This window comes from Cucumis sativus, chromosome 3 (genome assembly GCF_000004075.3).
Source record: "Cucumis sativus cultivar 9930 chromosome 3, Cucumber_9930_V3, whole genome shotgun sequence".
Classification (NCBI taxonomy): domain Eukaryota; kingdom Viridiplantae; phylum Streptophyta; class Magnoliopsida; order Cucurbitales; family Cucurbitaceae; genus Cucumis; species Cucumis sativus.
Genome location: NC_026657.2, coordinates 3,522,965 through 3,549,839, shown reverse-complemented (window position 1 = coordinate 3,549,839; position 26,875 = coordinate 3,522,965). Strand labels below are relative to the sequence as shown.

The following is a 26,875-nucleotide window of genomic DNA, read 5'->3' as shown; positions in this document are numbered from 1 at the left end:
ATATTTTGAATAATGTTCCCTCTAAAAGTGTTTCAGAAACACCTTATGAGCTATGGAAAGGGCGTAAAGGCAGTTTACGTCATTTTAAAATTTGGGGTTGTCCAGCACATGTGTTGGTACAAAATCCAAAGAAATTGGAACATCGTTCAAAATTATGCTTTTTTATAGGTTATCCAAAAGAATCAAGAGGTGGTTTGTTTTATGATCCTCAAGAAAATAAAATATTTGTGTCAACAAATGCCACATTCTTAGAGGAAGACCACATCAGGGATCATCAACCTCGTAGTAAACTAGTATTTAAAGAAATTTCCAAAAGTGCTATAGATAAAACCTAGTTCATCCACTAAAGTAGTTGATAAGACTAGGAAATCTGGTCAATCACATCCTTCTCAACAGTTGAGAGAGCCTCGACGTAGTGGGAGGGTTGTTCATCAGCCTGATCGCTATTTGGGTTTAATTGAAACTCAAGTCGTCATACCTGACGATGGCATAGAGGATCCATTAACCTATAAACAGGCAATGAAAGATGTAGATCGTGACCAATGGATCAAAGCCATGGACCTCGAAATGGAGTCTATGTACTTTAATTCTTTCTAGGACTCTAGTAGATCAACCAAATGACGTAAAACCTATTGGTTGTAAATGGATCTACAAGAGAAAACGAGACCATGCCGGTAAAGTACAGACTTTTAAGGCTCGACTTGTGGCAAAGGGTTATACCTAGAGAGAGGGAGTAGACTAGAGGAAACTTTCTCTCCCGTTGCCATGTTAAAGTCAATTAGAATACTCTTATCCATCGCCACTTTTTATGATTATGAAATTTGGCAGATGGATGTCAAGACAGCTTTTTTGAACGGTAATCTTGAAGAGAGCATCTATATGTCTCAACCAGAGGGGTTTATAAAACAAGATCAAGAACAAAAGGTTTGTAAGCTTAAAAAATCCATTTATGGATTAAAACAAGCTTCTAGATCCTGGAATATAAGATTTGATATTGCGATCAAAATCTTATGGCTTTGAACAAAATGTTGACGAGCCTTGTGTTTACAAAAGGTCGTCAATTCCATTATAGCATTTTTTAGTCTTATATGTAGATGATATTCTACTTATTGGAAATGACTAGGATATCTTCCTGATATCAAGAAATGGCTAGCTATGCAATTTCAAATGAAAGATCTGGGAGATGCACAATACGTTCTCGGAATCCAAATTGTTCGAAACCGTAAGAACAAAACACTAGCCATGTCTCAAGCATCTTACATAGACAAAATGTTGTCTAGATATAAAATGCAGAATTCCAAAAAGGGTCTGCTGCCGTACAGATATGGAATTCATTTGTCAAAGGAACAATGTCCTAAGACACCTCAAGAAGTTGAGGATATGAGAAATATTCCCTATGCTTCCGCTGTTGGAAGTTTAATGTATGCAATGTTATGTACTAGACCTGACATTTGCTACTCAGTAGGGATGGTCAGTAGGTATCAATCCAATCATGGACGTGATCACTGGACAGCCGTTAAAAACATTCTACATGCTCATGTATCGTACAAAGGATCTGATCCTTACTGGATACACTGATTCAGATTCCCAAACTGATAAAGATGTTAGAAAGTCTACATCAAGATCAGTATTTACTCTAAATGGAGGAGCAGTAGTTTGGAGAAGCATAAAGCAAACTTGTATAGCTGATTCCACAATGGAAGCTGATCATTTTACAAAAGCCCTCACGGCTAAAGTGTTTGAGGGTCACCTACACAGTTTAGGTGTACGATGTTTGTAAACTAGGACAAGTGGGAGACTTATTGGCCATGTGCCCTAGTTTCATATATATTCTCTCACACCACATCTCTCATACCACTAGGAATTTTAGTCCAAGTGGGAGTTTGTTGGAATTTTTTGTCCTAAAACTCGTAGTTTGTAAATCATATTCTATTCAATAAAGTTGTTATTGAGAAATTAAATATTATAATCTTAAATCCAATAAATCAAAGTTCCAAGGCTATTTTTTGAATAAACTTGAACTTTATGTGTAAACATAAACGTGGATCAAGTTCGAGTATATAGCCTAAATAGTCTATAGTATATGAAATAAAGGTTGGGCGCCTTATTTAGAGAAACTATGGATGCGGCCCACTTTGTAGTACAAACGAGGTGATCCTAATCGTTCATGTAGAGACATGAAAGTGGGGGCATCCTATGTAAAATGTTTACATAAGACTGAACCATGAAATAGTCATTTTTACGTTATAACACCGTTTACTGTTTAAAACTGACTATCTCAATTATTGATGACCTAGGTAACTTAGTCTTAATCCTGAGTTAACTATGAACTCCTGTTCATACGAGATTATCCTTAGATCTGCATAGGTGAGGGCAGCTCATCAGCGTTGGCCCAATAAGCCTCCCATTTCAGGGGTAAGATCGGGTGGATAGCTGGGAACATAGGGTACAAGATGGAATTCACTCCTACCCGCTTTAGGGTTAGTAGATAGGTTGCTCTCTTAAGCACTGAATCCAAGTCTTGAACAAGGGGCCCCACCCTCTCATTGGCCCGAGAGGGATTAAGTTTATAGGTTGAACCTTAAACCAATTGTTCAATAGTGGATTAGTGGGACTTAAGGAGCAAGATGTAATCTTGGGGGTAAAACGGTATTTTGACCCAGCCAAGGTTACGAGCAACCTGTGAAGGATTAACTTACTGATTATGGTTTTATCAAATGGACACAAATATATCTATAGTGAGGGGAGTGCAACTACGGGACTTTAGTGGAATGACCCGTTAGTTAACGAATGTTGATTAACTCGGTTTAAAAGAGTTTAGCTAGTTAATCTTGAATCGTTGGAGCCCATGATCTATAGGTCCATTAGGTTCCTCTGCTAGCTCATATGGATTAAACTTAGAACAGTGTGATGAAATAAGTCGAATTGTTCGAATAGGGAGAAGAAAGGAAAACCGACATATACAGTGATATAATCGTCGGTCTTCTAATTAGAAATAGAGCTTTATGTTTTACATACTATAAGTATGAATGCGGATTCATACTAAGAAGCTCGGAATTGGTCAAAAATAGTAAAAAAGTCAAAATGTTGACTTTTGACTTTGAAAAGTCAAACTTTGACCGGCCTTATATTCAAATGTGATTTGAATTTTGGAAAAATGAATGCGGATTCATGCTCGGGAGGTTGGAATTAGTCAAGACGGACAAAATGGAAAAAAGTCAAAATATTGACTTTTGACTTAGAAAAGTCAAAGTTTGACTTTTGACTAGAAAAATCTAATGACCATTTTACCCTTGGACTAAGTTAGTGGGAAAATCCAACATTTTGTTGGATAATCCCACTAACTCTTAGTGGGATATGTGGCTATATGAGATATAGACACCTAGCCCACTAAGTTCCACTAATTGTTAGTGGAATATTAGGTGTTGAGATTTGGCAATTGAATTGCATGCATTTTTGCATGTAATTAGGCTATAAATAGAGATGTTTTCAAATGTTGAAGGACTTTTGCCTCTTTTATCATTTTCATAATCTCAACAAAAGAAAAAAGAAAGCTTCCAATCTCATTTTATCTCCATTACTTTCTACACCAAAATTGGGTCCCACAACCCGGTTCTTTGTCTAGAGGATAGCAGTTGAGTACTAGTGGTGGTCTCGGGTAGAATTGGTAAGAAGACATCAAACCTTTTGAAAGCTTCAAAGGTAATACTTCTTAAAACCCTAATTTGATTAGTTTATGGTTAGATGTTAATTGTGGCAATTAGGGTAGAAATTCGATTCTTTTTCCGCTGTGCATGACTTAGTTCTATCATTTACAACGGTTGATGTTAAGATTTGGGTAGAGGAAAATGCACGTATATTATTCACGTACATCAACAGAAAATTTATAATTAGAAAAGATGTGCACACTAATATTGTGCTCGTGATATAGGCTGTGATTCTATAAGTTAGAAAGTGTATATGTATAGCAAATTGAGAGTTTGAGTATTAGAATGAACTTACTTCTCTTTAAAGCTATCATGATGTATTTAAGGAGACAGTTGACCTAAACCATTTCACTTAGAGTTTTTGAGTTGCATTGGGGTTATCTTTTGATTTATTAGGTTGACGTGCGTGAAAAGTGTGTCTTATTTGACATTTAACCATAATCGATTTAGGCCAAGGCGTACCTCCCTTTTGCCATGTTCCAAGCCTAAGATGATCCATTTGGTTAGGGCATTCCCCATTAGGTGTTTTGTGAGGCTCAACCTCAACCTTGGCTAAGGTTGAACATGCTGATGTGGCCAAGCCTAAGCCAACTTCCTTTTTCTAGGCCCATTTGAGTCTTAGGTTGACACTTTTAGCTTGTATTATTCTATCTTCTTGACTTTGTTATTTTGGTTGTTTGCTAAATGCATATTATTTCATTTGGTCTAAAATCATTCATAACATTAGTCCTACTCCTAAGTTTGAGATTATAGGTTGATTATTTCATAACTCGAGTCATCTTGATACAAAATTAAGGAGTGTATCTCTAAATTTTGTTGCTTCCTTGTGACTTTTAGCCTCATTTCATGACATACCGATCTTGTTGCATTATTATAGTTATATAGAAATTGGTCTTCTCGAGATCATTCTTTTAAGCTTGGGACATGCTTGTAACATTTAACCAAACATTTTGCAAAAGTTAGAAGTTCAATATGATTTAGTTATGAAAGTTTGGGAGTTTACTTAAAACAATTATCAATCTCACCACTTTTATATATATATAATTATCAGTCATAATTTTAGTTGATATAAACTCTAAAGTTTAGTATAAATTGATATTTTTCATCAACATCTTAAAGCTTATATTATCAATCTCATTTTTCATCAACATCTTTAAATTTATATTATCAATCTCAAGATTAGAGGTTCGATTCTTCCATCTCACATATCACTCCTAATTTGTTATTGATGTTTTAGAAAAAAAATTACTACAAATTTATCTGCCTACTATAATTCTTTAAATAGAAAATATTTTAGGTAGATTTATATACATGTAGATTAGAATTTAAAATTGTGTTATATTTGGTAAATGATTTCGAATAATTTTTATATTATTTTTTATGTATTATTATTATTATTATTATTGATGAGAAGACACAATAAAAAGGCGATGTCCGTTGTGTAATAAACACGATTTGGCCCAAACAAAAATCTCATCTTTTTTTTCTTCTTCTTCTTCTTCTTCTTGTCTCTCTCTCTCTCGCTCTTCTCCTTCTTCTGGTGTGGCCATCCTCTTTCTTCCCTTCTTCGATTCTTCGTTTACTGGCAAAACCAACTTCTCCCTTCTTCCAGCTTTCTCGTATTCATGTCGGTATGTCATTCTTCTTTCTTCATTCCTATTTCTCTATTTCCCCCCCTTCTCAATTTATCGCGATCCCTTCTTCTTCTTCTTCTTTTTCTTGATTCGATTTGCATCCTATCCTAATTTTCCCTTCCTCAATTGTTCTTTTTCCTTCTATTTGTTGATTGTTGATTTTCCCATTTCATGATACCCTTTTTCTTTGTTTCCGTTAGATTCACTGTCCTGATTGTTTCTTCCCCCCTTTTTGGAGATTTGCTGATGCTTGTCATTTCTGGATTTTTCTTTCCTTTTTTTATTTTTTTTTTATTTTTTTGTGAATCCCACGTCTTTGATTTATTTGGAATGTTTCCTCTTCACTCTGATCTTATCATCTGGTGGGATTATCCACTGGGACTCACCACTTTTGTTTGTTTGAATTGAGTTTTCATTATATGATTCATGGGGGCAATTTATTTATTTATTTATTTTTATGGAACTGGAACATGATCGACCAAGTATTGTACTTTTGACAGAGTTCTGATAGATAAAGGATGATTTAAATTTAAATCAGTTGTAAACAAACATTGCTAGTTTTTCTGATCTTTTTATATTTCACTTATTTTTCCTATTTCTGATGTCTGCTATCAATCATGGATTATCTTGTTTTTAGGTCATTAATGGAAGAAAGAGGAGTTAGTCCTTCAGTTTTGTACTTTGAAATTCATGATCTATATATTTTAGGAGACCAAAGGTTCAAAAATTGAATCCTTATTTTCATTATTCAGTGTATGACTGCGTTTGATTGACACGACAATGACTTGTTGCGAGGAAGATGGTTTCGTTGGGTTGAATTATAAATTTAGTTTATGTATATTAGCTCTGTTCACTGCTTTGATCTTCTAAAATTTTCTTTTTGGTATGTAACTTTGGACTATGCTTTTGTCTAATCCATGCCATGACATTAGTAATAGATGCTGAATGGGTATGCTATCTAAGCATTCCTGTAATAGTGTTAATTGTTAATGGTTGGAACTTGATAGAGCATAATCAAAGTTTAGACATAATTATTTTAATGTTTAGAATCAGATATGCCTTGAATTCCAAGTATGGGGACTGAATGTGTATTCTAACAGGAGAAGGGTCAGCCATTGCCGAAGTTCGGTGAATGGGATGTTAATAATCCTGCTTCTGCAGAGGGCTTCACTGTGATATTTAATAAGGCAAGAGATGAGAAGAAAACCGGTGGCCAACCTGAATCACCTGGAAAGGCACCTCGGGCTAAAAATGTAGCAGATCCTGGCAAGCCTCAGGCTGTAAGATGCTATGGACATAATTTTTTTCCTTGCCTTGTTTATCATGCTTGATATATAATTCTTCTTGTTCATTGTGATATTTACTGCTCATCTATGCCTATTCCAAATACCATCAGGTTAAAAGGGGTTGGTCATAAATAGAGAGAATTTTGAGAGAATGGATGTTAAGAAAAGGGGGATTGGTTATAAATAAAGAGAATGGATAGAGATGAATGTAAACGATAGTTTAATTTGTTTAGGATGAATTGGAATATTCTTGTGGGATGTTAAAGTGTTGATACAATATTAAATTTACCTTCGCCCATCAACTTAAGCTTTTGGGTTAAGCATTCTTTTAAGCTTTTAAGTCTTTTGTATCTTCTCTCGCATTGACATTATTTTCTATAATCACCTTTTGGTGTTTTTGGCTCCAGTCTTTATTTCATTCTATCAATGAAATGTTTCTATTTAAAAAAATAATAATTACGCTTTTGGGTTAATCAATGATTTAACTTAGTATCATTTATAGCTCTACAATGTTAGTTCCTCCCCAACTTATATTGATGTCTACTTTTAGGGTCTCGTTGCTGTCTTATACAAGTCTATAACACCATAAGTGAGGACAGAGTTAAAATTTTAATGCAATATTAAATTTACCTTCTTCCATCAATCTATGCTTTTGGGTCGATTAATGATTTATTAACAAGAGATGGTCTCTGAAAAGTACCTTGAATATTTATAAAGCCATTGTATTTCTCTACCTTTTATATTTCAATATCATTTCAGTTCTTTGGTTTCTCTCAAAATACAAATGTTCCTTCTAAGAGTTATCTGATAACCAACTGCTCCAATTAACTAGACTTCAGTATTTGTCTGTTCTTGAAAATTCATCAGTATCGAAATGCATTCATTTGTCATTGAAATGCAATAGTGCTTTTGGACTTTGGCATTTCTTTATGAGCTGTTACACCTTTCCCTCATGTAGATTTTTTTTCTGCTGTTTTCCAGAAGAAATGGTTCTGCTGCATTCAGAGCCCGCCTACACAATCTTGATGGTATTACCTTTCTGTAGATAACCACCGTATTGTGCTAAGATCGTCATCACTGGTTTTCGATAGAATATGAGATTTTTAAAGCTGTGATCAGCTTGCTATACTATTTGCTTCATAGTCTGAGTCATGGAGGAGAAAAGTAGAAGAATTTTACGTTCTTTATTTGTGGTGCTGATGTGATGAATTAGCTGAGCTATGCCATCCCTGCTCCCTTTTGGTCCCTTTTTTGTTGTCTTTTTAAATGCATTTTGTTCCCTATATCTGATATTGAATCTATATTATTGTTTGTGAAATGTTTTCTTCTCTACTTTTTACATTCATTTTCCTCTGCAGATGATGTGTTGCAACTCCAAGATAACCCTTTATAGAACTCTTAGACACTGTTGTACAACTGTATAGAACAGTCGTTGTTCAAGTAAGCTCGTCCAAAATAATAACCCTTCATAGAAATACATGCCTCAGTTTGGATCTTTGGGTTGCCAATAAGACTACTTTTTTCTAAAGCTTGAAGTATAGTATGTAGGTTAAATCTAAAAATTGAGAGGTTTAAATTGGGTGTGTAAATTGATATCTGATCTTTGATTTAATATTTGCAGAACACAACATTTCTTTGGATAGGCCCAAAGTTGTTTTGTTGGTACCTTTGCCCTCTTGTTCTGTCTAACAATGTCTCTGCAGTTGCTCCCAACAAAAGACTCAAGTTTTCTGGGAACTAAGGAGAGATTATGAAAATTATACCATGTCTTTGAATTGCTTTATTTTTCCATTGCATATATATATATATATATCTGTTAATTTAGTTATTTAGGGGAATATTATATTTTTAGTCCTCTAAGGTCTGAGGTTTTAAGAATGATTGTGTCTGCGCTCTAATCTTTCACTGGCTATAAAAACTCACTAGATGTGCTTTGGAAGAATCTGATAAGAAAAACCATATAGATGATTAAAATGAAATATTGAAACCTCTCATCGTTTTGAGGTGTTTTGGATAGAATCAAAATCAAAAGTAAAGTTAGAGAGAGAATGTCCATGGAAGTTTGTTTTCTTGAGTCTAAACAACAAGGGTAACACAAGGTTGGTCAATAATGTATGCTTTAACAAGTTGAACATAAGATACTATTTAATTTCAAACACTAACTCTATTTCACTTGTTGGATTTGATAGTGTTGTTTTAAGAAAACAAATAAAAACAAAGTATATTTATGATAACAAGGACAAAGAGTATGATAGGAGAAGTATAAGGTAAGAATTGCATTAAATAAAAATTCTAAAAGTTTGGTTACTCAATTGCCTTTCTGTGCATAAAATGATGGACAAGTTTGCAACTTCAGTGTTAATTAATGAGGTTGATAAATAAAGAGAAGATGGACCCTCTACTTAGTGCATTTTATTTTGGGTACAAACATTCAAAAATAGATTTCAATCCAAACTTCTTAATATAAAATTCATTCTTTCTATACATATATTTTGAGAGATAATTTGCTTCAATGTTTCAGCATTTCAATTTCATCCACATTCATTTTTAGTCAAATTTTGCCTATACAGAATTGTTAAAATTTGATAACAAGTTGTTATTGTCTCATTTCAAATGTAAATATGTCGCTTTAATATCAATGTAACAAAAATTAATTTCTTGCAAGTGAGATATATCCAAGGAGTCCATATATGACAAAAATTCATTTCTACTACCAAGTTTTAACTTATTTTTCTATAACATTATTTCATTTATAAACTTTAAAAAATAAGGGTAGCATTGAGAATTTTGACAGATTAAATATGAAATGTTATATATATATAACATTTGAAAGGTATAAAATCTTTGTTTATAGAAACAAATATTATAAGCTACACTACAACTATAAAGTTAGGGACGAAATGATAGAAACATAATAAAGAAATTATAATTGCAAATTTGGAAAGCAAACACTTTTTCTTTCTAATTTAGAAACTATATTTTTTTTTTAAAAAAAAAATGGTAACTATAGGTTGCTATATACATTAAAGTCAGCATGGGAAGTTTTAAAGACTAAGGATGAAATATAGAACACTTGAAAGAGACTCTTTCATTTTTTAAATTGTAGATAATTGAAATCTTTATATGTCTTCTAAATTACAAACGTGTAACATTCTTAGTTGACTATTTTTATTTTGTAGAATATTTTTAAAAATATTTGAGAATATTAGCATAGTGTATTTGTTTTTTAAGCTTTTTCCTTTAAAATGTCTTAAATTTACATAATGTTCATTGGGTTTATTTTTGTTATTTGTATTAACATGTCAAATTCGTAGAAAAACAAATATGTTTATCTAAATATATTAGACAACCCCAATTTCAAGCATTTGTAAGTATGTTGATTTGAAAATTTAAAACAATAATAAACAACCAAATGTTAGTGTATAACTCACTCCCGCATTTGAGCCACTAAATAATTTAGGCATTGTAAGTTCAAACGACTTAAGATTTTAGTTATCTAAATTTAAAAAATAAAACCGATCACCAACTTGAAGTTAGTACATAACTCACTCGAGCGTTCGAGCCTCTAATTATGGTAGATGGTGTTTCTAACGATTATAACTACTGCTAGTTAAATATTACTATTTTAATTTGACGTTTGCAATAATATTTACTCTTTCTTTGTTACAATAATAATAATCTACTTGTTGTTGTTGTGTTGGAAACGCCTCCTACAAAATTATAAACTATTTGAATATGGAACCTAGGAAATATTAAAGATCTATACCTTAGATCATAAGAATAAATGCTTTATCTCATATGTATGTAATATATATATAATACTTAAACCTTTGTGCATAGAAGACAAGATTGTAAATGACAGCACAACTATAAAGTTAGAGAGGAAAGTGTGGAAAGAAGTAATAAAAACAAAGGGGCAAAAATGGAATGTAAAGACTTCCCACTTAGTTGCTTTATTTGTTTAGTTGTTTATTTATTGTTTAGTTAGAAAGGTAGATGTTATTATTATAAAGAAAAAAATGGTAAAGAATGGCAACCCATATTTAGAGGAAGCGAAGGGTAAGAGAATATGATAGCTCCATGTAATAAAGAAACAAGAGAGGTTTGTCCCATGTCCATGTTGGTGTGACAAAATAAACAAACTCTAATATACAAAAGCAATGGCTCCACTCCATCATCAACAAATGAAAACAAACACTTTTCTTTTCTTTTCTTTTTCTTTTTGCTATATACAATAATCTTTCAAATAAAGAAAAAAAGGGAATTATTATTCAATACAATATGATTGAGATAAAACCAAAATTTCACAAGTTTCTTGCATCTACCTATAAAGTGAAGTGAAAGGGTCCAAGTTTTCAAACAATCCATGGGGAGTTATGATCATGTGAAAGCAAGTGTACCCCATGATCTATGAGCCTTTCTTCTGTAAATCTTGTAATGGCTGAATTGGATCAATGATGTGGGTCATGATTGTCCATTATTAGGTGTAAAAGATAAATACTTTTTGGTAAAATCACAGCGATGATCACGCGTCAGCATGGAGGACATTGTAGAGGATATTGCCTCTTCTTCATTTCTTCCTTTCTTCTCCCCCACCTTCATGCGTCTCTGACTATTCTCTGATACAAAATTTGTCTGAATTTAATTTGAAATACCCATTTTCAATTGAAGCTCCCTTCGACGAGCAACAAAAGAAACTCTCTTCTTTAGCTTCTTTTTCTTCTCAAATCGATACTGGGTTTCACGTTTTGTATCGTTTTGGGAATACCCCATTCTTGTTTTCTTGTGATACGAGTTTTTTGGGTTTGAAATACCTAACGAATCCTTTGTTTTCTAGACCCAGATTTTTTTTTTGGTCGATCTTTTGTGGGTTTGTAGGTTTGATGGAGCTTCTTTATGAACATGGTGGACGATTTGATTCTGTGATGATTAGCTGACTCTTCTTTTGGCGCTTTGGTGTGGTGTTTTGATTGCTTCTAGGGTTTGACGTTTTCTTGGCTTTGGTGTTTTGTGGTTTTGGCTGAGTTATTTTGAGGTTTGTTTCTGGCTTTTTCTTTTGATTTCTCTTCTGTTTTTATGGGTTTCTTTTTGTTGACATGATTTTTCATCTAGTTTCTCTCATATTCTTGTGTGCAGCTGGAAGTTTTTAGTCATTTGGTGCTTGAAATAGCTTTCATGGAAGTTTTTTTGTAGTTTAAAAAGGTTAGGCTGATACGGGGTTTATTTTGACTAAAAAATTAATTGCGATTGGTGGGTGCTTTTCTGATATTGATATTGTAACTCTTGGTCCTGATATTTTCATGAAAAATTGTAAAAATTGTTGTGGATCATTGACTCAAGTTTAATGCAAGCGATGTAGCTCTGTTATTGTCCTAGAAAATTTGGATTTCAGTTTCATAATCTTCTGGATTTCTGTTAATTGATATTCAATGTTGAAAGCCTGGTAAGTTTTTCCAGCTTCGTCGAAATGAATAATGGTCTTTTGAACATGTCCAACCACCTTTCTAGCTCTTAGAGAATTTATGCTTTGGGCATGTCGGAGGATTCAAGTGGATTGGTTGTCTCATGTCTCTGTACCTTTAAGATGCTCGCACATAGTTTGTTCACCCTGAACTTGGTGTTAATTTGTTCTAACAGGTAGAACTTGCATAATACTTGGAAACTGAAAAGTAAAATGGGTGTGAAGGGCCATCAAATTGCGACTCATCATTCACCTAATGCCAAAGTAGAAGTAGGAGAGATTGACACTAGTGCACCTTTCCAGTCTGTTAAAGATGCAGTCAACTTGTTTGGTGAAGGTGCTTTTTCGGGAGAACGACTAATTGTGAGGAAGGCGAAACAACCTCACTCTGCAGAGGTGCTTATTTTTGTGCATCTAAAGAATTTGTTCATCTTGCAGCTCTTGGTTTGAGGATTTGTCATCTTCCACTAGGGTAAAGTAAAACAGCTTGTATTGTGTTGGTAATTTTTTCTTTTTTTGGTTCTTGTCTTCAGAAAGTGTTTGCAAAAGAGACTCAACTCCACTTGGCTGAAAAGGAACTGAGCAAACTAAAGGATCAGCTAAAGAATGCTGAAACTACCAAATCTGAAGCGCTTGTTGAGCTTGAAAGTACTAAAAGAGCTGTTGATGACCTAACCAAGAAGCTGCAATTGCTGAGGGAATCAAAAGAATCAGCCATCAAGGATTCGGAGGTTGCAAAGGCTCGAGCAAAGCAGTTTGAGGAGGCAAATGGAAGTAATCACTCTGGAAATGATTATGGTTGGAAACAAGACTTGGAAACTACACGAGATCAGTACATGGTAGTGATCGGAGAACTAGATGCTGCAAAGCAAGAATTGAGGAAAATTCGTCAAGATTCTGATGCATCTTTGGAAGCGAAAGTAGCTGCATTGAAACAGGTGTCGGAGGCTGAGGAATCAGTCAAAACACACAAGCTGAAAGCAAATGAACTTTCTAAGGAAATCTTGGCTGCACGGGAATCCATTGAAAAGCTCAAGCTGGCATCCCTACAAGCACATAAAGAGCAAGAAAAGATATTTGTGGAGAAAGACATCCAGAGGCAGTCTTATAAAGCGGCTCTTGAGGAGTCCGCAAAAAAACTGTTTTCTTTGCAGAAGGAAATTGACCCTGATCTCACCAGGAATCTCGAATTGCAGTTGAACGAGACAATGAATGAAATTGGGAAACTGCAGAAACAAATGGAAGATAAAAAAGCGTTGGATATAGATTCAGTGAAGAATGTCACCTCAGAGCTTGATGATGCAAAAGAGTCCCTACAAAAAGCAGCTGAAGAAGAAAGATCTCTCCGTAACCTGGTTGAAGCTCTTAAGTTGGAACTGGAAAATGTGAGGAAAGAGCATTCTGAACTCAAGGAAAAAGAAGCTGAAGCAGAATCTACTGCTGGGAATTTGCATGTCAAGCTCCGGAAGACCAAATCTGAACTCGAAGCATACCTCACAGAAGAATCTAAAGCAAGAGGTGCTTGTGAAGATATGCTCTCAACTCTTAACCAACTGTCATCAGAAACTGAAAATGCTAGACAGGGAGCAGAAGAGATGACAAATAAAGCAGAGGATTTGAGGAAGGAAGCAGAAGGCACCAGAATAGCATTGGAAGATGCTGAGAAGCAGCTAAGAGTTGCACTAGATGAAGCTGAAGAAGCCAAAGCAGCTGAAGCTAGGGCCCTTGATCAGATTAAAGTACTATCTGAAAGAACCAATGCTGCACGAGCTTCGACATCTGAGTCGGGGGCTAACATCACTATCTCCAGGGAAGAGTTTGAATCCCTAAGCCGTAAAGTTGAGGAGTCTGACACATTAGCAGAAATGAAAGTAGCTGCTGCATTAGCTCAAGTTGAAGCTGTGAAGGCTGGTGAAAATGAAATTCTAAAAAAGCTAGAAGCATCCCAGAAGGAAATTGAGGATATGCAGACTGCAACTGAGGAAGCTTCAAAGAAAGCCAAAATGGCAGAAGCAGCTAAGAAAGCTGTGGAAGGAGAACTAAGAAGATGGCGTGAGCGAGAGCAGAAAAAAGCGGTTGAAGCAGCATCAAGAATTTTGGCTGAAACAGAGGTGTCTTTGGAATCATCTCCAAGCCACAATAGGATTCAAAAGCAGAGCACAACAGTGAAAAGAGTTGAGTCCAAAAAATTGGAGAAAGATAAAACCTTCTCAAAGAAGGTACTTCTACCAAACCTTAGCGGCTTATTTGTTAGGAAAAAGAACCAGGTTGATGGTGGATCGCCCTCCTACTTGCCTGGTGAGAAATCTGCGTGATGTTTTCTTTTGCTTGACTTTCATTTTACTCTTAGCAGTCAGGTGGGGGAACATAAAATCATTGTGTGTACATTTGTTGCCTGTAAATTTGTGCTCAGGTAACCAAAAATGACCTTGTAAGCAACATGGATGAGTGATTTTGTATATGGGCTGGTTTGTTAGATTATTGATCAAAGCATATATTGTATTGAGATTTTCTATCTGTTATCGGAAATTTGTTTGCCAATCAAAGTATGATTAAATCTCTGAGCTGAAAAGGGGTGGATGATTTGTTATGACTAATCATATCAATCTATTGCCTTCAACTCCCATTGCATAATCTGGAAATGAAGGGCTAGTTTGGCAAGCCAAAAGATCTTGTCAAAAGCCCCAGATCTAGTAGTAATAGTGTTGTGCATAGATTAGTCACAGTTGTTTTCTGTAATAGTGATTTTGTGTATTCTTTTGTTGAAAGTCTCTTCTTTTGAAGAGAGCCTGGTGGGGTTGGGGCTCCTTTAGCCCAGCTGGTTTGCCTCTTGTTTACCGGAGACTTTTGACATGTTCCGGGTTCAGATGGTTGAATAAAAGGAAAAAAAAAGCCCAAAGATCACATTTCAGCTAAAATTCTCTTGGTTTGTTGTTGTACTCAGTTGCTGATGATAAATTTCAGTTTCAATGAAAAATGTCTCTTCTCGAACAACAAAGAAATGTTTTTGGAAATTCTTGATGACCATGTCTGCGAACATCAAAATAAGAGGATTGAATCATTTCATTTTATGGCATCTCGAACAAGAACTGCCTTAAGCATAGGTTAGAGATGTGCACCAATGCAGCAGAGAGTGTAAATAAACTTTCTATTACATGAAATTGGAAGCAGGAGCTTATCCTATGTGTAATAATAGCACAATGGGCTTGTAGTTTCCAAGAGACATGATTGGTATTCTACATTCATCATTCTCCATTGACTTGAAGGCCATTCATAGAATAATTGAGTGCATTGTGATTTTCCAACTTATGGAACTCTGTTTCTATTGTTTTTGCGATTTCGACATCTCTGGGATCTGGTTCAGGGAAATCCACGTGAAACGATCCCTGTTTTATTGGTACGATTGGCTCCCTAACAGCACCTTGTTGCTGAACGTAATTGTAAAGTTGTTGATGGAATGCAGTATCAAAGGAGAAACAGTTTTCTGCATTTCCATTCTCGACACGCCGAGATGATCCTGATCGTTCTTTTCGACAAAAATGTGGTAGTGATGCATAATCCATTATCTGCAAAAAAAAGTTCCAGTCATTAAAACTAAGACCATTGATGGTAAACATGAAATTAATGCACTAAATAATAGCACATAGTTGTTTCAAATTCTACGACTAACATGGGGGTGATGAAGCTATCAAGAGTTGTAAAGCATGAGAGCAAGTAACAAGCGACAGGTCAACTCAGTCACCACTAGAATTATAACTTTAAAGTGGTGCAATGAAGTTTGAAAAACTGACAAGCCAATTGAACAGGCTGGTCAGTTATAATTAGTGTCGGTTGATTTAGTGCCACGCAGCTTGATCAACGTTCTTGGTTACTTTTTATCATTTTTGGCTGGACAGTTAGTTTAGTTTCTAGGAGAATCAATATTTGGTTGACAGTTGTAATCTTTATAAAACAAAGGTATTGTTTCTAAGAAAATTGAGCCGTATTGTCCAGCTTAAACCCTTCAACTTTATGCAGTTTCCAAATTAAAAGAGGCAAGGATGAACCTAGTCAACTTGGAATGGACACATCTATATCAGCAGGCTAAGTTCGGCATTCACTGTATAACCGCCAAGAAAGCAGCCATCCACAGTTGATGACTCAGTTCCATCATAAGGAATCACAGTATAGTAGCATTAGCATATATTATGGAGTAAGAAATACAATGATCATCCATTTTAGATTGAGATTTTCAAGATTCTCTATGGATAGAGAGATACGGTGATGGTGTAGTACCAAACGTGAGTTTCAGCTTAATTGAACTAACTTTCAGTGAGAGATGGTTCTTGATGTCCTTCCAACTAATATGGGTGACTTTTTTATTTTCTAAAAGGAAGGAGAGAGAGCAAATGTCATGTCCAAACGGTAATCATACTGGGGGAAAAGTAACAACAGAGAAAGGAAGCTTGCCTTTAGTAATTCATCTCGCCCACAGTTCTGTAACACTTGGATTTTCTTCCTTGTCCTTTCTTGCAAAAGAGGTTTCACAACCTGTCATCAAGGTCAACAAATCATATTCACATTCCCTTCAGATGGCTTACTGCCCCAGAATTTTTTTTTTCTTTCCGATATAGAAACTATACTAACAATACTTCTATATGACTTAATATAAGTGCACACCTTCCAACAAGCAGAAAATACATATGGAACGTTCACAATGTAATAAGTATCAGTCTTCTCGGGATAATTTAAGTCATCAATGGTAGATATGACAGTCAGAAGCTGCATTAACCGGGAAAAAAACATAATTAGCATTACTAGCTCCAAATGTTTTTGTATATGGAAGCACCAACTGCAAATGCTGACGAAGAAAAAAGATCAAAGAGTAAACAAGCAATTGTAAACTAGAAAATTCATTCTATCAACTGATGTTTGACTAATTTAGGGTTTGACAAACTAGTGAATGTTTGATTCCAAAAAAAGGGGTGAAGATTAAGGAAATGTTGTTAGGACGCATAAAGAACTAGGTACCTTTATTTGATTCAATGCTGAAAGCTTTAAGCCCGTCATATCCAAAACCTTGAGGCAGGTGCTTATATGTCGCCCATGTTTCTTTGTCGCAGCAGGCTATAGCAAACAGAACATGTTATATTGAATAACATTTATAACTTATAAGTCATCGAAATGATAAACAGTCTTGCATACTCACCAACACAACACGATCTCTATATTCATTCATTTGGATGTGCGACTGCACATAATAATGAACCTAAAACGAAAGAACCCTTGTAAATATCCTTTGAAAATTTAATGGAACAAATTTGTTTTTGTAGTATTGTCCTTCTAGCAGATCTGATGTGACAGCAAATAACCTTATCCACGATATCACAATAAATGTAGTGAACATGCAAATTGCACAATTTAATGAATTCTGTCCAAGATCTAGTTAATGTGCACACAGTTGCAAAGAGTTTCATAGGTGCAATTCGATGCATTTGATCTGTGCATATTGTTTGACCATGTTCTTCAAAGTTCAAAACTAGAGTTTCAGTTTTCTAAGCTTTAAGAAAAGGCCAGATAGAGATGGTACACAGAGGAAAGTAAATCCTTACAGATGCCTTGTCAAAGGTGCTTTGACCAACACCAACAGCAATGACAGGAAGACCCTGGAAAAGAAAAATGTACAGTGGAAAAGAGGAGCAAATTAACGAGGGAAGAACAAGGAAGCAGCCTACTCGAGGAAGAAAAACTTGTTCACATTTTGGTAGTAAAATAGAATTCATTTTGCTAGTTGGATAACTGGAAATGTATTAAAGATCAAATATTGAAAGACAAGATGATCTTATTTATGTACCTCTTTCGAGTATCCAGACAATCCTACCAACTGAGAGTCTCTCACTGCTCTGTATAACTCAGTTGGAATTATTGGTTTCTGTGATAATAGGAGATAAATTAAATGTTGCAGAAGTATATAAAGCCAAACATAACCTGAAACATCTTCAAGATATTTGACCTCTCCTCCTGCTTCCTAGTTTATTTTTGTATCTATTTGTAGTGATAATTGCCAGAAACATAATGACCTTTCGGTTCTTTATACATAGTTTCTCTGGTATTTATCATTGCCATTTAAAGTGGTAGAGGCGTATCTCGTAATGGTTGTCTCTACATTTATATTTTACAATTTTCATCTACTAATGAAAAACAAAAATGTATTACAATAGTGATAAAAGATGACACATCTATTTCATAACAGTAGGAGGAAAAAGAACTCACTGCCAATATGTTGTCAATCTCATTTTGTATCCTCCAATGTAGACAATCTATTAACTGAAGATTCCGAAGAAAAAAAAACCAAAAGTGAGTGAAAAAGATATTAAATGCTAAGAGAATTTAACCAAAATTTGAAACAACGAAGTTAACTGACTTATCTAACCATTTTATGGGCTTTAGCTAAATTCCAGTCCCTGGCCTTCAGAAACCGTTCCAAAGTTTCAGCTGGATGACCTTGATGCATAATCTGGAGATATAAGATAATTAACTCAGTTAGTCATGCATTTTAAGTACAATTTTTATTCAATAACAGCAACAAAATGCAAATAATTTCCAATGTGAGGATGTTTATAATCACCCCAGTTACGTTTTGGAATAAAATATTATAACTGAACAAGTTTCTTTCTCATTGTTATTAGTAATCCTCAACAAGCTCAACTTCTTTACCAAAAAGTAGCTTGCATTATCATTTTCATATCCAGAAATCTCTTATCCTTCATCTTTTGTTGCCAATTCAAACTTCAAATCTAACTTGAGTGCCTACAAGTTCCAATCAGCCTAAAAAGCCTGGAGAAATTAACTTGTAAACCTTTGTAAATTACTTCATCCAGAAATCAACAAATCTTCATTCCTCCAGGCAGTTAAGTTAACAACAATTTGATCTTCAAATCTACTCATAAGACTTGATCCCGTATCAACCAAATCATGAATTTGATTCAGAATGATATGGAAAGAAATCAATCCGTTTCTCTGGACTACACAAATTTATTCTAGCTTCAACTGCAAGGCAGCTCCATTTCATACCAAGAATGAATACCATTCGTGATAATAAAATATTACGAAGTCACAGTCTCCAAGAGCCAAAAGAGTAGATTCAAAATAGTGTGAATACAGAAACAGATCTAAGGCTCAGAGAAATTTACGATTCAACAATTGAAGTTGCGATTGAGCAATTAACCGCCAATAAACTAGTATCCCTTCATAAAGCTTTGAGATCGAAAAAAAGCCCACCAATGTCGCAATACATTTTGTTTTATTCACATCACCCAATAAAAAAAACAGATCCAGCAGTAAAGATCAAAATCAAAGAACAAACCTCAAATGTGTTCTTCAGTGATCCATCGACTGTTGGGCGTTACAAAAAAGAAATTAGAGAAAGAAAAATGTTAGGTAACAAACATACATCACAAACCAAAACAAGATGAAACTCCAAGGAAATGGGGATCACCTTCCTCCATTAGCAGCTGAAACTGCTTCATAGCTTCTCGATTAGCAATACCCATTTCCTCCTTCAGCTTCCTTTAGCAGAAACTTAGTGAGAAAGAATCTCAAAATCAAATAATGAGAAGAAAAGGGAAAGTGGGTTTGTTTCAAATTCAAATTTGATGGTCGGTACAAGTGATGCGATTCAGAGTTAGTTCAAAGATGGAGGGATGATCAGAGTGAGAGCAACAACATTGTTTGCTTCGAAGAAGAAGAAGAAGAAGAAGAGAGTGAGATTGAGAGGGAGAGTTCAATTGGGATTTTTGTTTTAAGCTTCAAAAATTGAAATTTCAATTTTGAAGAACAAAAGCGTTTGTTCTACAAAATCAAAAAAATAAACACAAAAATCCTCTCTCAATCAATGCTGATTGCAGAAAACGGAAGCTGCTGACAAAATCAATAAATAAATCAGTAGTAATTTAAATAAATAAGGGCAAATTGCATAAAAGTTCAAATAATAAAAGTAGCAATTAAAGCCTACCGTCAAACTTATATAATTGTCACAGTTTCTAGTTAGATACAAGCTCAGTTGTCATAGCTTCTAGTTAGATATAAGTTTAGGTGGTCTAAACTTATATAACTATATACCATTCATTATATTGACAAGTGCATCTTCAAGGATCGATACGAAGTCTATGGAGAATTCTCTCTAGACGTCTTTAGATATATAAAATTTGAAAAACTTTCGATAATTAAATCACTATTCTCCAAACAAATTAAATCAACTCACAACTACATTACACAACGTTTAAGACGGTGTGGCTGGCTGCCTACCACTCTTTCCACCATCACTTGTCTACTGTTGTTTCGTAGTCTTTGGAGTTTCATACCAAAATAAAAAATACAACAATCTTCATACTTTCCAAAATCAGGCTTCAACCTCATTGACTAGTTAGTGTTTTTTCTCTTTTTTTTCTCTTTTATAAAAAATTAGCAAATGATTGTCGACTATACGTTATATCAGTTGAAATCTATCCTAATTTATCAATTATAGAAAATAAAATTTTATTATCTTTCTAAATATATTCAACAAAATAGCTCTATTTTCTTTTTATAATTTTGAAAAAAAGTATAGATTGATATCAACATGTTATAGATATTTTGGTGAATGTTTTCATAAAATTGATACATTTAACAAATTTGTCGTATCACCATTGACACCTTATACTCAAATATAAACTTTGTTTGTAAGCATTTTCCTTTATTCTTTCACCAAAATTTTGTACCCTCAAAATTACTCATAAGACAGAGATTTGGTAATGCAATTGGGAATCCAACAAATAACAAACACTTAAATATATAATGGAATTGAAGACATAAATATTCCTATCTTCATATCCATATTGATTGAATTGAATATGCTTTCATATATATATTTATTATTAAATTAAAGCACTTCTTTTACTAAAGTAATTTTAGAAAATAATTATAATGAGAGAACAAAATATTCGGAATTTCGGTATAGATACGTTCTTTATTCATTTAATTTCTAGTCTTAACATTGCAAGACTCATTTAAACCCACCAATTCTTTGTACACAACACTAATGCAACTATTCATTACTCTATGTTTTCTAAATTGTTATTTTCAAATATATCAAAAATAAATTACCAATTCTTTGATACATTTTTTTTCTTTTATTGATGAATTGTGTTATGTAAATTTTTTTATGGGAGGAGTGAGTGAATTTGCGTTTTTATTTTATATTTTAAAGAACGTTTTCTCATCAATAATAAAATTGGATTATTATACTACAAGTATTTTGAAAAAGAAAAATTATTGTAAATATAGAGTTGTTGAAAATATTTACAAATATAACAAAATTTCAAAATCTAAGTTTATCAAGACTATCATCGATGGATTCTAGAATTTTACTATATTTAAAAAATATTTTTGTTTATTTTTGTTGTATTTGAAAAAATTCCTATATATATAAAAAATTCTTAGAATCTTCGAGTTTGTTGGTAATTATCTCACAATGAAGTTTTGAATTCTTAGTTAAACTAAAGAAAAAAGCTTTACAAAAACTATAAAATTTAATTGGAATTCTAAAAGCGTTGTGTGGTTGATAATAGAACAAAGAAATTCATAAGTGAAAGCAATGCTTTATAAGCTTAACTTTTTTTATAGGGATTACAAAAATGGTGACATTTTGAATATGTTATTTCGTAGAAATTGTAACAGGTCACATACATTCGATATTTTGTAATATGACAAAAACTTCAAATATTAATTTTAATGACTTTTTATTCTAGATTTGCCCTAAACAATCAATTGATAAAGTGAAGAAAAAAAAAACGACAATTGGTGATCAAACGTGCAACAGACGATGAAGGTAAGTAGCAGGGGAGGTGGAGCAGTGGTTGATGACAAATGATGTGGAGCAGTGTTAGTTGGTGAAAGAAAGATGTCGAGGAAAAGAAAAATATATAGAGAGAGAAGTGGCGACCAACGGTCAACGACCAAAACATTCAGTCCTCAATGAAGGTAGGCAGTGGGTGGCAACAAATGTGTGGAGGAGCGTTGGTTGGTGAAAAAGAGATGTTGGACCGTCCAAGTGCATCATTATCAAATTTATCTATATCCGTAAAGTGTATCAACATTATAAAAGAGTGCATCATATTGTCAAGTTCATTCGTAGTATATCAGTTAAACGTATCATTAACAAGTATATCGCAATCAAGTTATATCAAGTATACCAATCACAAGTACAACATTATCAATCAAGTGGATCAAATAATATATATGAGTGGTGTATCAAGTATATATGAAAAGAAAAAAGATTAACTGGTTTCAAATGAAATAAAAATATGAATTAAATAGATGATTATTTGGAATCAATATTGGGACTATTGAAAAGCATGTGGAGAAAATTTTCCTAATTTCCCCAATTTAGAAGACTAAAAAATTAGAGATTGAATAAGGCCAATGATAAAAGAGACTAAACTCACATGGCATGTTACATGCATCTTGTCATCATCTTCTAACATTTGTCCCCAACAATTCAAATTAAATATAGTTTGGTGCAAAATCTTAGAATTGCTTCCATGCATTTGGACTAATATTAGACTATATATCTAAACTGGTATTATTAATATTCAATAATTAGTGGTTCCTATAGATTTTAATAATAGGTGTGACAATAAGACATACATAAGTGATAGATTAGAGATGTTCTTTTGGTCACTAATATAAAGTTGTTCCATGTGACTATATACATATGGAGTAAAATTTCCATAAAATTTCAATGAAAGGATATTGGAAATTTCATTTTGAGAAACCTCCAAATTTCAAGAAATGTCAAAGTTTCAAGCAAATTTTGTGTTTTCTTTTCCTTTTCTTTTCTTTCCTACATTAAATGTTCATTAAATGTTCTTAGGTGTCTTTTAATTTTGATATTAGACACATTTTACTTTATTTTGCATCCTAATATTTAATTTCTCGTCTGATATTATTTTGTAATTTTTTTTCCATTTCTTTAATATACATTTAAATGGTTGTCCTATTTTATTAACTAATTATAGCAATTTTCTTAAACATATATATATATATATGTTTATATTTGTAAATAACCTCAATTACAATAGATCAATTAGTAAAAAGAACGATCATACATATTAAACAACGAAAAATTCTCTATACGAGCCAACGTGTATGTGTCTGAGTAATATTCTATTGATCTCTTTGTACAAAATGAAAGGTAACAAGATCAAAAGATATAGACAATCTTTTAATTAATTTTATCAACCAGATCTCCAACAACAAGTAGGTTGAATAGATAAGAACCTAGCGTTGAAAGATTAAGGTCCCTATTATATTTTCATAAAATTGTGATTTGATGTTTACAACGACATTGATATTTTGAACCGTGGTATACAACTATCAAAATATACGTTGTTTTTCTCATACATTCAACTGCACACCACTGTTAATTAGAATGTAAGTTGGTCTCTTGGATGATCATATTTTTCAGTGACTTATTCTTGTGTTTGAAAATTTCAATTCAGTATTGTTAATTAATAATATACTTTTTAGGTAATTGAAAGAATATTAATTTTGGATTATTGATGAAAAATCAATTGTTAAGTCTTTGAATTTAATTTCATCCTTCCATTTTAAAAAAGTTAAATTAAATGGTCTTATTCTTATTTACTACCTTAATTAAGTGTTTCTTTAATTAGAATTTAAAGATATCATTAGGTATTTGAATTATAATAAAAAATAAAAATAAAACATCACATTAATCTATAGAAAAAATTAGGTTATGACAAAAAAAAAAATAATCTAAAAAAACGAAAAAATAGTTTCACTTCTAAAAACTCAACGACTAGAGATATGTTTTATATAAACTTAAAACTAAAAAGGTACATTTTTTAAAATTCAGAAACCAAACACCGGCACTCTTCGAAACTTCGAGACTAAAAAGGTAATTTTTCGTTTTTTTCTACCTTTTCTAAAAAATAAGTTTTGAATTCAATACTTTATAATTTTTTATAGTCACTTTTGGATCTATCTATTAATTTACGAACGCGAAAGTTATAATATAAAGATATATTAGAAAAAAGAGAGGGATGGATGGAGAATACATTCTCGAACCCTATTATCAATCATGGTCCCGAAATGAAATCGGAAAAAACAAAAAATTACATACTCAATATCCTGAATTGGATTCCCCACCCTTTGGAAAAAGAAAAAAATGTGCATATGAGTGCCTAAGCTAGATTTGATTTGTTTAAAATACATAAGATTTGTAAATAATAATATTCCCTTTTCAATAATAAAGACAATTGACAATCACTTCATTATTTTCTTGTTAGAATATATGCTCTCAAGTTTGATACTCCCTACCCATCTAAAGTATATTAGACGAAGAAACTCATTCAATGCCTCCAAGAATCCACTTCCCCCTCGCCATCACCTTTTCAACTATTTGAAATACGTTTTTGTTTTATATATATCTATGAGTCAATTCCACGTATCTCTGTTAATCTTAGAGATGACATGTCTAATTTTATACCGTTTTGAGGTTAAGAAAACTAGTAAGATATTATAATTTTAATAAATTTTAAGTGATGTTTTTACCTGAGGTGGTTAAAACGTATTAAGTAATGTATTTCAAACTATATCAATAAAATAATATGATGTGTTTTTATGAGAGAAAATAAAATAATGTGTTTTGATGTTACTTTCTATATATATATATATATATATTAAATTAAAATGATGAACGATAACCGTTGTTAATATAACAGTTAGATTCAAAATAATAATATATTTTTAGTCTTAAAATATGTAAAATATTTGACCTCCACGTTTTCAAGATATACTATTTTTTAGTCTTCAATTTTTAAAAACTTGTTTTTAAAAAAAAAACAATTCTAAAACATATTTATTTTCTACATTATTTTTTAATTTAAAATGTCATAATTAATTTGATAAAAAAAAATTAATTCAAAACCTATTCTTAAAACCTTGAAAACAACGTACATTGTGAAGATTAAATTTAAGAACCAAATATACTTATTATAAATAACTTGAAGACTAAAATAGTATATCTTAAAAACCTTCACAAATAAAATATAACTATGGTTTCAAAACTCGATACTAAAAGATATCATTTTAAAAATATAAAGTTATAAATGATGCTGAAGAAGGTTCCTCATGAATGCAAGTGGGTTCTTTCACTGTTTGCTTGTGAGAGTAGGCCTCAACTCATGTGATCCTTTTTGAAGATTCTTATGTGAGGAAGATTTCCATTAAACCATCAAAATTCACTTCTTCTTCTTCTTCTTCTTCTTCTTCTTTCTTTTTTCTTTTTTCTTATTATATTGGTAAGGAATCAAATGTCACATTGACTTTAAAACTAATGACAATAACAATGATATCATCTTCCCCAATAGACTCCAAAGTCATTGCAACTTTTTCTTTTCTAGAAATACCAAATGTTGTTTTCAAGAATAATCCATCAATTTAGTTTGTCAACTCTATATGTTTTTTTTCCTTAAAATAACTAATTAGAAGAAAGCTTATAGTATCTATTGTTTTAGGCCCCCTTACCTTGTTAGATTCTTTGCTAATATGTCAAATATAAATATTATTTTTCAAAATGGTTAACAAATACAATCTTTATATTCTGTTTTTATTTTTAAAAATTAATTTTATTGACACTTTCTTTCTATTTGTTACTTAGATTTATCAAAGGCTTAGAAAAACAAGCCAAATTTGAAAACTAAAAAAAGTTGATTTTAAAAACTTGTTTTAGTTTTTAAAATTTAACTAAAAAATTAAACATGTACTTAAAAAAAAGATACAAATCACTTGATTTATAAACACAAAATAATTAATAAACACGACTTAAATATTATGAAATGAAGCTTAAGTAATTTTTTTTTATAATTTTGAATCGCGTGAATTGTACGAATAGCATATGTGCTAGAAGTAGTTCCTATTAGATAAACATAAACTTAATAACAATGAAAGAATGTAATTTACGACTGTAAAAGTATTCTTTTTTAACTTTTCGAATCCTTAACATACCCATTCATGTGTCATAAAGCATATTATTGAACTAAAAAAAAAAGTCTGACCTAACAAAGGATAAATCCAAAAAGATACCAACCACTGAAAATCCTACATAAGAAATATAGGAAGAACTCAAAATCTTTATATGCTATACAACTTACCATTCTCATAACCAATTAATGTGAGAGAAACCATGTTTATCTAATTGGATATTAGAACTCATGATGCCCAAATGAAATTTGGCTGAAGTACGTTTAGTGCATAATCGTTGAAGTGTAATAAGTTGTCGATTTTTTAAAATACTATGCAATGTCTAATAAATCTTTAGGACTTTTTTTAGTCAAATAAATACTTAATCTATTTGACATTTTTTAAAATTCACCAACTTATTGGACACTAAATTAAATAAAGACGTATATATTATTATTTTCTTGAACGGTAAAAAGAGAAGAAAAAGAAAAAAGAAAAAGCTAACAACCCAATTTGGTAATCCATTGTTAAGTCATTCTCAAGTCTCATTTGTGAGAAATAGAGAGATCCAATATCCCCACAACTAAGCTTCTTTCAAAAGTGTGAGAGATCAACCCTTTGCTTCACACACACTATTGGCTCCAATTGATTGTTCTTTTTCTTTAACAACCAACTACAAATATTATCATCAGAATTATTCCAAATGTATAGTAGTTAGACTCAAAGTATTGATATTACTGGACTAAGCTTATCAACGATAAGTCTTATCATTGATAAATCATA

General features: G+C 32.6%; 3 protein-coding genes across 4 annotated transcripts; 2 read left to right on the top strand and 1 right to left on the bottom strand.

Annotated features, from left to right (window-relative positions):
- Window positions 1-5,126: 5,126 nt before the first annotated feature.
- On the top strand, window positions 5,127-7,984 carry LOC101203753 (protein NOI4). Its single transcript, XM_004148210.3, has 3 exons — window positions 5,127-5,338; window positions 6,442-6,621; window positions 7,609-7,984. Exons 1-3 carry the CDS (start codon window positions 5,333-5,335, stop codon window positions 7,651-7,653), a joined length of 231 nt encoding a protein of 76 aa, XP_004148258.1. The 5' UTR covers window positions 5,127-5,332; the 3' UTR covers window positions 7,654-7,984.
- A 3,015-nt stretch (window positions 7,985-10,999) lies between these two features.
- On the top strand, window positions 11,000-14,660 carry LOC101202792 (WEB family protein At5g55860). Of its 2 annotated transcripts, XM_031881637.1 has the most exons (4): window positions 11,000-11,662; window positions 11,764-11,829; window positions 12,265-12,484; window positions 12,622-14,660. In XM_031881637.1, exons 3-4 carry the CDS (start codon window positions 12,302-12,304, stop codon window positions 14,401-14,403), a joined length of 1,965 nt encoding a protein of 654 aa, XP_031737497.1. In that variant the 5' UTR covers window positions 11,000-11,662; window positions 11,764-11,829; window positions 12,265-12,301; the 3' UTR covers window positions 14,404-14,660. The 2 variants fall into 2 exon arrangements, with proteins under 2 accessions (XP_031737497.1, XP_004148254.1); XM_004148206.3 differs by lacking the exon at window positions 11,764-11,829 and having other exon boundaries at window positions 11,001-11,662.
- Window positions 14,661-15,036: 376 nt separating this feature from the next.
- LOC101203263 (phosphatidylinositol/phosphatidylcholine transfer protein SFH2) lies at window positions 15,037-20,100 on the bottom strand. The gene is made up of 12 exons (XM_004148208.3): window positions 20,082-20,100; window positions 19,566-19,984; window positions 19,434-19,462; window positions 18,501-18,584; window positions 18,341-18,394; window positions 17,922-17,999; window positions 17,680-17,733; window positions 17,277-17,336; window positions 17,099-17,194; window positions 16,748-16,849; window positions 16,538-16,618; window positions 15,037-15,654 (listed from the first exon to the last, which is right to left on the bottom strand). Exons 2-12 carry the CDS (start codon window positions 19,618-19,620, stop codon window positions 15,334-15,336), a joined length of 1,014 nt encoding a protein of 337 aa, XP_004148256.1. The 5' UTR covers window positions 19,621-19,984; window positions 20,082-20,100; the 3' UTR covers window positions 15,037-15,333.
- Between the last annotated feature and the right edge of the window lie 6,775 nt (window positions 20,101-26,875).

What these genes read in the sequence shown, in the direction of transcription:
- LOC101203263 (XM_004148208.3), bottom strand. Translation starts at nt 19,620, where the DNA reads ATGGGTATTGCTAATCGAGAAGCTATGAAGCAGTTTCAGCTGCTAATG. An exon ending in ATAGAGATCGTGTTGTGTTG is followed by an intron (nt 17,195 to 17,276) that starts GTGAGTATGCAA and finishes TGTTTGCTATAG; the next exon opens with CCTGCTGCGACAAAGAAACA. An exon ending in TATTTTCTGCTTGTTGGAAG is followed by an intron (nt 16,619 to 16,747) that starts GTGTGCACTTAT and finishes CCTTGATGACAG; the next exon opens with GTTGTGAAACCTCTTTTGCA.
- LOC101203753 (XM_004148210.3), top strand. An exon ending in ATCCTGGCAAGCCTCAGGCT is followed by an intron (nt 6,622 to 7,608) that starts GTAAGATGCTAT and finishes GCTGTTTTCCAG; the next exon opens with AAGAAATGGTTCTGCTGCAT.
- LOC101202792 (XM_031881637.1), top strand. Translation starts at nt 12,302, where the DNA reads ATGGGTGTGAAGGGCCATCAAATTGCGACTCATCATTCACCTAATGCC. An exon ending in AACAACCTCACTCTGCAGAG is followed by an intron (nt 12,485 to 12,621) that starts GTGCTTATTTTT and finishes TCTTGTCTTCAG; the next exon opens with AAAGTGTTTGCAAAAGAGAC.